Source organism: Geotrypetes seraphini, chromosome 5 (genome assembly GCF_902459505.1).
Source record: "Geotrypetes seraphini chromosome 5, aGeoSer1.1, whole genome shotgun sequence".
In the NCBI taxonomy this organism is placed as follows: domain Eukaryota; kingdom Metazoa; phylum Chordata; class Amphibia; order Gymnophiona; family Dermophiidae; genus Geotrypetes; species Geotrypetes seraphini.
In genome coordinates this window covers 144,742,353-144,755,040 of record NC_047088.1, presented here as the reverse complement: position 1 = coordinate 144,755,040, position 12,688 = coordinate 144,742,353, and the positions used below count along the sequence as shown (strand labels likewise).

General features: G+C 40.5%; 1 protein-coding gene across 3 annotated transcripts in view; it reads left to right on the top strand.

The window, feature by feature from the left end:
* PARD3B (par-3 family cell polarity regulator beta) overlaps nucleotides 1-11,043 on the top strand; it is a 1,834,390-nt gene extending 1,823,347 nt beyond the window's left edge. For 2 of the 3 annotated variants that reach the window (XM_033945029.1, XM_033945028.1), the window contains one exon: nucleotides 7,245-11,043. In XM_033945029.1, the coding sequence (XP_033800920.1) occupies nucleotides 7,245-7,596 (352 nt within the window). In that variant the 3' untranslated portion in view covers nucleotides 7,597-11,043. The remainder of the gene's footprint in view (nucleotides 1-7,244) is intronic. The other variant, XM_033945030.1, reaches the window with a different exon arrangement.
* Nucleotides 11,044-12,688: the final 1,645 nt, after the last annotated feature.

Below are 12,688 nucleotides of genomic sequence, written 5' to 3'. Positions count from 1 at the left end.
GATCTATTCACAGGGCAAAGGTAGGGGAGGGACATTAAGGTGGGCAGACTAGATGGGCCGTGGGCCCTTATCTGCCGTCTATTTCTATGTTTCTATGTTTCTATGTCCCGTGCCTCATCTGGAAGCCTTCCCTCTGACGTTGCAACGTCAGAGAGAAGGCTTCCGGTTCAGGCACAGAATGCCTGTAGGAGCCACTGCCCGTGGCTTTGTGCACTGAATCAGTTAGGAAGAGGGAGCTGGCTCGAAGATAACGTCTCATCGATCACACCATGGACCAGCGGTTGAAGAACACTGTTTTGGGCCTGATGCATGTGCTGGTCCTGTGCACCGGCAGGAAATTTCTGTGGACTGGCACTGGTCCATGGACCGGTGGTTGAAGAACTTTGGTTTAAAGAATAGCACTTACTCCCAGGACCTGTGCCTAACTTTAGGCAACTGACGTGGTGCAAATTCTCATGCCCCTTATTCTCTAATTATGTGCATAAATTGGAGAACCACCCAAAATCCGCCAATGACTCTCACATTTAATAATAATAATAACTTTTTTATTATATACCACCAGACCATAACAGTTCTAGGCGGTTCACAACAAAGTAAGGCTGGACATACAGCAAATATGTACAAGTCATAAAAGATACATTAATTTTTTACAAGTCATAAGAAATACATAGTTATAATTGATAAGACAATAGAAAGCTTAAGTTATGAATTTGTCAAATAGCTGTGTCATTACTGTGCGTAAATTTAAGGCACAGATCCTGCAAATAAACGTATGCACATCAATTTAAATTAAATCCTATTAAAGCTAATAACTGCTAATTAAGAAGCCAATTATCAGTGCTAGTTGGCTCGTTATTCAATTAAGTTGCATGTGCAAATTCAGATATGCTGAAATTTGTGCACACAAATCAGATCACCAAATATAGAATTCAGGGGTTAATGGGTGAATGTGTGTACTACATACAGATACAAACAAATTAATGCAGAATGTAGGGGTTTTAGTGAGGTATTTAATAAAATTTGGAGCCCATTGACTAAATTTGTAAAAACATAATAATGTATTTTCATCATATCTCTTCTTTTCTTTGGTTTATTTATCTTTACACATCCAGGGGGGGTGGGGGGGTTGGAGGGAGGGGAATAAATATTGATAGTGATATTTGGGTAACTTTATTCTCTATTTGTATTTTATATTAGGATATATTATGATATTATTATATGCAGGAAAATGAAATTATTGAATTATATTTATGTTACCTATATAGATAATAGTGGAATATGTGGAATATCTTTTGTTCTTTCATTTGTATGACACTGTTTTTGATTAAAAATCAGTAAAGAATTTTAAAAAAAAAGAAAGAAATACGTGGGGAATCTTGCTTAATGCCCATCTTCATTCGGTTTTATGTTTAATCCTTTCTCTAAAATACACAGTACCGAACTTTAAGGGGAGAAAAGCAGAATTAACGGAAAATATTTAAATAAATGTATAAATAGCAATTTATATATAATTTTTTTAAAACCTAAAAATTAAATGATCAAGAATCATAAGTTCCATCCATCAAACAATGGGTGTAAATTACAGGGATGTCAAAAACATCCCTCAAGTGTTTTGTTAAGTTGTACTAGAACCCCTCCCAGTGCCCTATATATGAAGAGTGTGAGCCCGCCGGGACAGATAGGGAAAATGCTTGAGTACCTGAATAATTTGTAATCTGCATAGAATTGTAGGATATGCAGAACATAAATAATAAAATAAATAAATAAATATCTCAGTGTTGCTGTTCCTCCCTCAGCTCTGCACTTGCTATATTTCTAACTATTAATATAGTAACATAGTAGATGATGGCAGATAAAAACCTGAATGGTCCATCTAGTCTGCCCAACCTGATTCAATCTAAAAATTTGTTGGGTTTTTTTTTTCTTCTTCTTCTTCTTAGCTATTTCTGGGCAAGAATCCAAAGCTCTGCCCGGTATTGTTATTAGGTTCCAATTACTGAAGTCTCTGTCAAAGCTCACTCCAGTCCACCTACACCCTCCCAGCCATTGAAGCCCTCCCTAGCCCATCCTCCACCAAACAGCCATATACAGACACAGACTGTGCAAGTCTGCCCAGTGCTGGCCTTAGTTCGTCAATATTTACTATTATTTTCTGATTCTAGATCCTCTGTGCTCATCCCATGCTTTTTTGAACTCTGTCACCGTTTTCATCTCCACCACCTCTCTCGGGAGCGCATTCCAGGCATCCACCACCATCTCTGTAAAGAAAAATTTCCTTACATTGCTCTTGAGTCTACCACCCCTCAACCTCAAATTATGTCCTCTGGTTTTACCATTTTCCTTGTTCTACGTTAATACCTTTCAAGTATTTGAAAGTCTGAATCATATCTCCCCTGTCCCTCCTTTCCTCTAAGGCAGTGTTCTTCAACCTTTTTACACCTATGGACTGGCGGAAATAAAATAATTATTTTGTGGACCAGCAAACTACTAGGACTGAAATGAACCCCCCCCCCCCCCGTTTCCGCCCCATATCCGCGAGCTCGGTCCCCACAAACCATCTGATCCCCTGGTCAGAGAAAACCCTAAGCCAGCTGGAAGCTAAAGAAGCACTGCCTGAGCTTTGCAGTCCCCAGTTATTTCTAACACCAGCTCTAGCAGGATATATATTTCAAATCTGATATATTCTAATCACAATCACAAAATAGAAATAAAATTATTTTTTTTCTACCTTTTGTTGTCTGGTTTCCGCTTTCATCTTCTTTTCACTCTCTTCCTTCCAGCGTCTGCCCTCTCTATCTCATCAATCCAGCATCTGCCCCTTCCATCCACTGTCTGCTCTCTCCCCCTTCCATATGGTATCTGTCTTCTTTCTATGCCCCTTCCCCCTTTCCATCCAGCCTGCGCCCCTGTCTCGTTTTTACATGATTCATTCCAGCTTCACTGCTCTTTTCATTTTTATCTCTCTTACACCAGATCTAGCATCTTTGTCCCTCTCTACTTATTTCTCTGCTGACCTCTTCCCAGCATCAATCTCTCTGCTTTCTCATTCCTGTCTCTCCCCTTTCCCTCATCTGTTCTCTCCATTCCACCCTGACCCCTTCCCCTCCTTTAATCTCCCTGCCAGCTGTTTCCTTCCTTTTTTCCTTCTCCCTTCTCTCCTCCCCTCCCAGCAGCATCTCTCCTTCTCCCTCCCTCCAGGCCCAGTAGCAGCTGTCTCTTTATTTTCCCTTGTCCAGCAGCTTTACAGCCTCCTTTCCCTCCTCACCTCCCAGCAGCTCTCCATACTTGCCAGTGCAGTGATTCACTAAGGCAGTCTTGGGTCCTTTGATGGGTCGCGCCACCTCTGAGGAAAGAGGAAGTTGCATCATCAGAGGCAGGCCACGATTCAGCAAAAGCCCCAAGACTGCCGAAGTGAATCGCTGCACTGGCAAGTACAGAGAGCTGCTGGGAGGGAAGAAAGCCTCTGTCAGAAGCAGGAAATTGCAGACTGGCAGAAATTGCGGACCAGCAGGAAACTGCAGCTCGTCAATGTCACTGGCCCTGCGCGGACCGGCAGGAATTTTCTGTGGACTGGCACCGGTCCACGGACCGGCAGTTGAAGAACACTGCTCTAAGATATACATATTCAGGGCTTCCAGTCTCTCCTCATGTCTTTTGGTACAAACCTCCTATCATTTTCATCACCCTCTGGACCACTTCAAGCCTTTTTGTTTTTTTCGCCAGATACAGTCTCCAAAACTGAACACAATACTCCAAATGGGGCCTGACCATCATAGGATTATCAGCCATGCATGCAGTCTTCTTTCCTGATTGTGCAAGCACTCTCTTCCTTTAGTTATATTACTATGAGAGGGAAGCATGTAAAAAAAGACTGTGGTAATCTAAGAAGAGTGTTCTTCGGAGTTTGAGAATTAGAGTGTTCAGTAGGATAAAAAGACAGAAGGTGTGGGGAGAGCAAGTTGCCACAAATGTTCTTATCCCTTTCTTTATTTGGTTTTAGAAGGTTCCTGAGATAGAGTAACTTGAAATAATGAGGTGAGGGAGGGGCAAATGGGATGAAAAAGAAGAGGCAGAGAAGATATGCAAGTGCAAATAATTCTTGCTGTCTTAAAAAAAATATATACCCTGAAATGTTTACGTGACGTTACACAGCATGAAGATTATAAGGAACTCTTGGTTCAAATGTTGACTCAAACCATAAGAAATGCAGTGCATTATTTTATTTATTTCTTCCATTTGTGTGTCGCTCTTGGTGACATTACAGAGGAAGGGGTTAGAAGAGAGTAGGGAGGATAATGGAGGGCAGGAAGATACAGGATGAGAAGAGAATACAAGTGATTAGCTGTCAAATAGATGAGTTTTCAGTTTCTTCTGGAATTTGGTGTGGTTAGGTTCCACCTGGTCATTTCAGTAAGGTCATTCCAAGTTTTTACTACGCTTAGACTAGGAGGTACTAAGATATTAATACTCCTTGAAAATAAAGGACTATTTTTTTCACATCTAATTATTCCTTCATATTTCTCATTGCAAACAGATTACTTAGGTAACATATTTGCATTGCTTTCCAGGAGAATGGAAGAGGAGGTTTTTTTCCTCTCATATTTGTTCTCATTGCTGTTCCTGTGGCTTGCAGGGATTGACAGCAGCTTTTAGTTTTCTTTCCTCTTTCCTTCCCTAAGATAGTGACATAGTCGACCCCTGCTGGCTTTCTCAGACTAGATAGCATGAGTTTTGGGTCTAGTAAGAACTGAAATTATTAACAATGTCAAAAGAAGGAACTTCCAAGAGAGACTCTTCTATAGCAGCTGCTCCTCTTTCAGTCTCTGCAGTTCAAATGGCTTATTTACTGAAGTAGAAAGAAAGCACAGACCACCCAATATTCAAAGTGATCTACGCAGACAGGAGAAGTACCTTTCTGCCTAAATCATTTTCTGTGGTATAGCTATCAATAGCGGCCATGTTTGTGCCAAGCTGCATAGGAGCATTACTTGGGCAAAGTCAGGGAGGAATTGACAATTATGTGGGTGCCGACAGTATTCAGTGTCAGCACCCGCATATCTAAGCAGACACATTTAGGACTGCTTTCAAAAATAGGACTCAATATTGGCCAGCACCTGCATAACTTTCAGGTCTTGACCTGTGTGCCAATCCTTCCTTCCTCCTTCCCATCCCTTCCTCCTATTCCCCACCCAAAGCATACAATCCCTCTAGCCCCACCCCCATAAAATATGAAAAACCCTCCCTCCGCCTTCCCCCTGAAAGCACACAGCCCTTCTGATTCCCCTCCCTCCTTCCTTCCTACCAACCCAATGAAGAAAGACCCCTCCCTTTATACCCCCTCCCTCCTCTATTCAGGCTAGGCTTTTTCACAGTCCTACATGAAGTCCTTGGTACTGTATTGGGGGTGATGAGGGCAGGAGCAAACCCCAGCCACTCCTGCCCCTAGCGGCTGGTTCTGAAAATTGGCTGCTGTGACCTCTCATGGCAGTCTTATAGTGCTACCAGAGGTTGAGGCAGCCATTTTCTAAAGACAACCACTAATTCTGCCCATGATGATCAGACATTTTAAAAAAGTGCTAATCATCACTTGCTGAATATTAACTGGAGTACATTTTGTGTGAACTGAAAATTTTCTTTGTGATTTGTAAAGACTGAGTTGTTGATGAGGTTTTGCTATATGTGTCTGAAGATTGAGAGATGGATATGTGTGATTACTGGAGAAGGTAAGTACAACAGGTACCAGTTCATGTCGTTCCGAGGTGAAAGGCAGTATGGGCTGTCAGTCCCTGAATTATGCTCCACTTTATTTATTACGGAGCTTGTAGCATAGAGTTTGTAGGATGATATAAATGTAGACTCCTCTAAAAGCTGTAGGCATCAGCTGTAATTTCAACATTACAGCAATGATGGGGAAATATGAGCTTATAAACACTCTTCAGAGATTAAAACTGATGCTTTCTTCTACCTGCTGCTCAGATGAGCATTTGCCTAACTAAATGCTTACAAGCAGTGGCGTAGAAAAGGGGGGGGCTGTTCACACTGGGCACCATCTTGGAGAGGGTGCAGGCACCCATCTTCATCTCTGCCCTGCCCCACTGTCACACATGTGCCGGCAACCTTTCCCCCGTATCTCTGTAACGTTCCTGGTGCGAGCAGCAACCTCCCCCAACCTGTCGTGCCAGCATCGGCTCTTCCTCTGATGTCACTTCCTGAACCCACGCCTAGGAAGTGGCATCAGATGAAGAGCCTATGCTGGCACAACAGCAGGTTGGGGTTGCCGCTCACACCAGGAACGTTAGAGGTAATTGGGAAAGGAAGCGGCGGGGGCTGGGAAGGCGTGTGTGGAGGTGGGAGGCGGTGAAGAGGGCGAGGGAGGGGCGCCATCACCCCGACACTTCTCACCCTCACTACATCACTGTTTACAGGCTTTGATTATGTCAAGACAAGTTGGTTAAAGACTTGGCAGTTTTAAGAGAGTTGAAGTTCTGCGGTGTGTATTAAGTCCCTTCAGACAGTCCCAACTGGAGCATTAAGTTTCACTGGTAGGATCATATTATAGTGTGCTCTCCAGTTTATAATCATTCAGTGTTATCTGTTTTGTGGTCAAAGGGTGACAATCTTTCCAGATGTCTCAAGACATACACAGCTCAAAAGAAAGCAGTTTCTTCAGCTAAAGCCTAAAGCTATGGCAGTTGGAGCTACTTTCTTTTTAAAATTTCCGTGTAAATGCCTTATATCGTATGGAAGTGATAAATATGTGTTCTTTGAACCGATCCAGCTAGAAGATTTTATTAAGGAGAAACCTCTATTAAAAGTTTAATTTCTGTTATTGTTATTTTCAATTGGGAGGAAGATGAATGAAATATAAAGTAAGCCAATTTAGCCTGTCCGTGTTTGTAGAATATGTAAGAGTTGATTTTCTAGTCTAAGCTCTAGCGACCATTTAAATGTGGACTAGATCAAGTTATTTTCATATATATGTTTCAATGTATTTTATATACAGAGTTTTTTGTGGATATTCATGAATATTTGTTATTATTGTAATGAATAATCATAATAAAGAATAATAAAAAATATATATATATAATCATTCAGTGTTAACATTAGAATTGTTTATATGTCTTCTTTGTAAATTATTATTTTGATAATTTTAATGTAAATTGCTTAGAAATTTATATAAGCGTTTAATCAAATTTTTAGTAAAACTTGGATTCAAATATTCATTGTATTTATTTTCTCCTCAGACGTGGGCCTCCAGAATCAGTGGAATACTTTGCTGGGCCTCAAGTGATATACAAAGAGAGAGAACACCCTTATTATCCTGGTATGCAGCCTGCCAGTCATCTTTCTACGGGCACCTATACTCGTACTAAAGACATGAAGGTAATAGACTACCGATATCCTCAGTATTATTCTCCTCCATCCCAGCTCAAGGGACCTCTCCGTCAGGATGTTCCACCTTCACCTCCACAAACACAAAGAGCCCCGGTCTCTGGCGATATAGGTAGAACAGGACATCGAGGGACCAGCCCGGATCAATATCAGTTTAGATCCCAAGATCCAAGGCAGAAGAACCCTATGACTGCAGCTGTATAGCCTAAAACTGGACACTCTAAGCCGGACAATGGACTGGAATATAGAAGATTTAACACTTTTGTTGTAACTAAGATTGCAGTTCTCTTGTATAATAATGCTATGTGAACCGAATGCCATTTTTACCAAGCACTCGCAATGTAAGTTTCGCAGTGTAGAAACTCCCAGTCAAATCAGAAAAACAAGGAAGGATCATACTGCTTGCCCTACATATACACACAAAAGCAAAGATGAATCTAGTGTTAAAATGTCTTTTAACATTGTTAGAAATTACAATGAGCACGATAACTTCAAAAAAACAAAGGGCTCCTTTTAGAAAGGTGCGTTAGGGCCTTAACGCACGGAATAGCGTGCGCTAAAATTCTCCACGCGCTATCCGCTACCGCCTCCTCTTCAGCAGGCGGTAGTTTTTCGTCTAGCGTGCGCTAAAACCTTTGTAAAAGGAGCCCAAAATTATAGAATGTTTGTAATAATGCAAAGCTATTTCTGTGCACCAATCCATAGTACCATGTTCAGCCTGTAATTCTTAAATTGAAATCATTTTTTTCAGCTGGGCTGTAGGCTCTTCATTTTGCAGGGGAGAAAGAAGGAGCATAAGAGAAGGTTCAAGCCACACTGCTTGACAGATGTATAACTTCATGTGCAATCTCAAAGTTTGCACTGGAGTTTGGAGTGGCTTATGCAGTATTCATATCCCAGGAACCCTATTACAAGGAAGCTTACATTGCGTGAGATTATATATACAATTCTGTCTCACCTGTACATAAACAGGTGGTTGCTGTTAGGCTTCAGTAGACGTAAAGATCCTTGTATTGTGGGGAAAAAGGGGTTTATACTACTTTATTTTTAGTTTTCCTTCTCTTAGGGCTCCTTTTACTAAGCTGCGTTAGGGCTTTAACAAGCAGACACCTTAACGCCAGCATTGAGCTGGCGTTAGTTCTAGCCGCCTGGCGCGCGGTAATTTTCCGTGTGGGCTAAAAACACTAGTTCACCTTAGTAAAAGGAGCCCTTAGTTTGCTGTTTATTCCTTGGAATTCTCGTTTTGCTATCTTTCTCCAAATCCTGTCGTTAGAGCAGTTTGCCATGCTTCAGCTGGCTCATCTCATGGTAACATTTAGCGTAGCAAAAGGCCATAATAATACAAAACCTGCTTGTTTGTTTTTATATGTAACATACACTGAAAAAACAACTTCCAAACGTGGCACTTGGTGTATAGTATCTTATATTGTTACTTCTTTAGCAAATTTATTCAGCATTAGGTTCGAACTGACCCAGCAGCAGATGCTGAGTGTTTATGAGTTGTAAGTACTTTGGAGCAAGTTGAAGATTATGGGCCAAATGAGCTTATATCCATGGTTTGTGAAATGTTGCTTTTACACAGCTTTCTCTTGACAGTGTATTCTAGTTCTCTTGATTCAATTTCTTTCTTTAGTAGCCAATTGAGCTGGGAAAAGATGTAAAAAGCCTTTATCCACAATTACTAAGCCGATCTCAACTTATTTTAATCTCATGATTGTGCTGATACTCCTTGACCAGGGGCCAGCAAACGGGCACCAGAAATTCCTCTCGAACCCTGTAATTCATGGGCCCTAAATCTATCCACTCTGTATCGCCATTGTATAAATGTTACTCCTTTTTTCTCCCAAGGTCTATAAACACTGCCGCTATAGTATCCCTAGCTCTAGCTGACCCCGAGAATAGAAGATCTGAATTAAGACTGGAAACGAGGTTTTTCCTCATTACAGCACACAGCAGTGTTCATTGGATTTCATTTAGTGATGCCACTATCAGTAATATCATTGCTTTATGCCAAACACAGTATGGAGGTAATTTTATAAGTGGATGCCTTGCTGCTGCAAGGTGAGAGGCATTTTGGGCACCAGTTATAGAATTGCATCTTGTATGTTTACCTGGTACTTATCTGTGGCTGGTCATCATTGTTTCACTTCCATTGACTGTCTATAGAGATAGCAGAGTACATGTGTTTTTAAATGGTTTTCTTATTGTACTATGTATACCTAACAGAGCTTATCAAACCTGTTCTAGGAATCCCACAGCTAGCCAACATTTCAGGGTACCCACAATGAATATGTATAAGATCAGTCTAAATGCACTGGAGATCTGGCACATGCCGATTTATCTCATGCAAGTTCATCGTGGATATCCTAAAAACCTGACTGATTGTGAGGTTCACAGGTCTGCTTTGGGAAGCCGGCTCCCTTAACACAATGTTCAGGGTCCCTTGCACTTCATCAGACTTCTACAGACATTAAAGAGGCATGTTATGTCAAATTTGTGTCAAGCTGCTAAGGGGAACAAATAATTTATGCCAAATATCCCACATTTATATTTTTTTTAATGAAAAGTCTTACAATAAATTGAGATGTGTGCCTTAAATTAACTCCCATGACCCAAAGGGCCCTTAGGTGTTCCAGAGCGGAATCTCCAACTGATCACTGGTTAGGGTCATTCTAAGCCCAATATATTCACAAGCATACGCACATCTCTGCCCGAATATCTAGCCCCTCGTCAATTTGCAACTTGCATTGAGTCATAGAGCATTTTAGACCTGTGGCTCCCAAACCTGCCCCAGGGATCCATAGCCAGTCATGTTTTTTAAGATTTCGACAGTAACTATGCTTGAGTTCTGTAGGGCTGGGAGTCCTGCTTGCTTTGGAGTCACTAGATTAGATCATAGCAAAATATCCTTTTAATGGGATAAAAATGTCCTTGCAAAACATATGGTTCTTTACTGCGGTGTATATTTAAGGATGGGACTTTTGGGAGCTCTGGTTGTTTTATACAACGCAGAAGACATTGTTTAAAATTTCCACTTTGTGTGTATCTTATTCAAATTTCAACTTTTTTCTCCCTCGTGTAGTGAGTTTTTTTCATGCTTTAAACATGTGTTCTTAGATCGTTTAGACTGCCTTGATGTCTTTCAATGCGCAGTATTCAAATAAGAATTGTAATAGTGGTGAAAACTACTAGCATAAGCATTCTAAGTTCCCAGTAGAATATTTTAAGCTTATATGAGCTGCTGCTGCTTCTGACTCCATAGAAGGTGTAACAGAGAATATACATCATTGAAGCAGTTGGATATGTGCAATGTACTTGTATACAGTATTCATTTGAAGACATACAGTGAGACATGACAGCCTTATTGCGACAATTGTGATATTGAAGGCCTTTTCCAGTTTAGTACTTTAAACACAAAACCAAGACTGTTTGATGTTTGTTTATTGACAATGGGTTTATGCTTGTTTTGTTTTTTTTATCAAACCAGATCTCAACTAAGTGCAAGTCTGTATTTCTTCTACTGCCTTACTGTATACACTTCTCCCTCAATATTCACGGAGGTTAGGGGCAGAGCCAACCCGCGAATGTTGAAAATTTGCGAATAACTTTTTGACCAGCTCTGACCCACCCCCGCCTCCCTCCCGCCTTCCCCCCGGCATTCTTGGCCTTACTTGGTGGTCTAGCGGGCTTTCAGAGCAAGAGCGATCTTCCTACGCTCCTGCCCCGTGCAGATCACTGAAACAAAATGGCTGCGGGGAGTTCCAGTAGTCTCTCAAGACTACGATGGGAACTCCCCCCACAGCCATTTTGTCTCGGTGATCTGCACAGGGCAGGAGCGTAGGAAGATCACTCCTGCCACGAAAGCCCGCTAGACCACCAGGTAAGGTCCAGGGAGGTCTGGAATGCAACATTTCCTGTATAAAAAAAAAAAAATCACGAATAACCGAATCTGCAGATACTGAAACCGCGGATGCAGAGGGAGAAGTGTATATCATCCCAACAAATTTGTATCAAAACATTGTTTCCTTCTTCATTATATTTAAGGACTAGGATACAACATTATTTGCAGTCAATCAGCTTCTGCTTTACATCTGTGGAACTCTGTGGTGTTCACATTTGCTTTAATGACACTGTCTAAGGGTAGATCTGATACAGTAAATTCTCAGTATTTGGGAAATCTTAGAGAAACTATAGCAATTGTGATCATATTGGCTTTCTTGGAAATTTATTAGAACACATTTGGAGTTTAAAGAAAAAGGTTGAAAACTCAATAAAATGCCACTGTATGCAGTACCAAAATAATGACTTCCAAGGTACATGGCCAAAAGCACATTGTTAAAAAAATCCATATACTATGAAAACTGTGCTTTTTTTGATGGATTTCTCATGCTGGGCCAAGCAAGTGATCCTTCCTTACAGTTTGAAACAGTTTTCACTTTAAAATACTGCCTTTTTAGTCTCACTGCTTCTACTATAAAATCACATTTTTTAAAAATATTACCTGTAGCTACTAAAGCCATATCACCAATCTTTTTGCAGACAGTTGCTTTCTGTAATATTTCTTCTCGTACATACATCTGCTATATCATAGTTCAGTCCTTTTCATGGACAGAGGTTTGGCAGTATAGTTTTATTATTTCCAAAATATCAATATGAATTCATAATAGCAAGTACCTAGATGGCCAAATATATCTAAAGAAAAATATATGACATTTTGCAGAGTTACTTTTACATTATGTTAGATGAAATCTAATTGTTGAAAACAGCTTATGTGTTTGGGGAAAAGATATATGCCTATATTGTGGCATCTACCTACAATTTGTTATAAATATCTGACCAGCAAATTCTAGAAGAGACTTTCAATGGAAATTGAAGCCATCTTATTCTTCTACCTTATACATTAATTTTCTTTGAACAACGTAATTTTATAGAATATCCTCGATCGACATATTGTTGAAGTGTTTCAGCTCACTAAAGAACATTACACAATCATATCATGATGCATAGGGAAATGGGTCAGCTTTCTTATTTGGAGAGGTTATTGTAGATTATTTCTGGATTAATCATCGGTATTAAAAAGCACTTGCTGTCAGGAAGCCATAGTTGAATGATTCCCAGTATTGCTGGTTTAATTACACTACCCCTGCATTTTCAGGGGGAAACTGCAGAGAATTCATTACCCCCAGAAGAAAAGGTTGCTGCCTGAGTAAGCCGATGCTATTATAAAGACACTATGAATGATCTGTTTGCAAAAAAAACGCATATAAGATAATATAATAAACACATGAGTTATGCA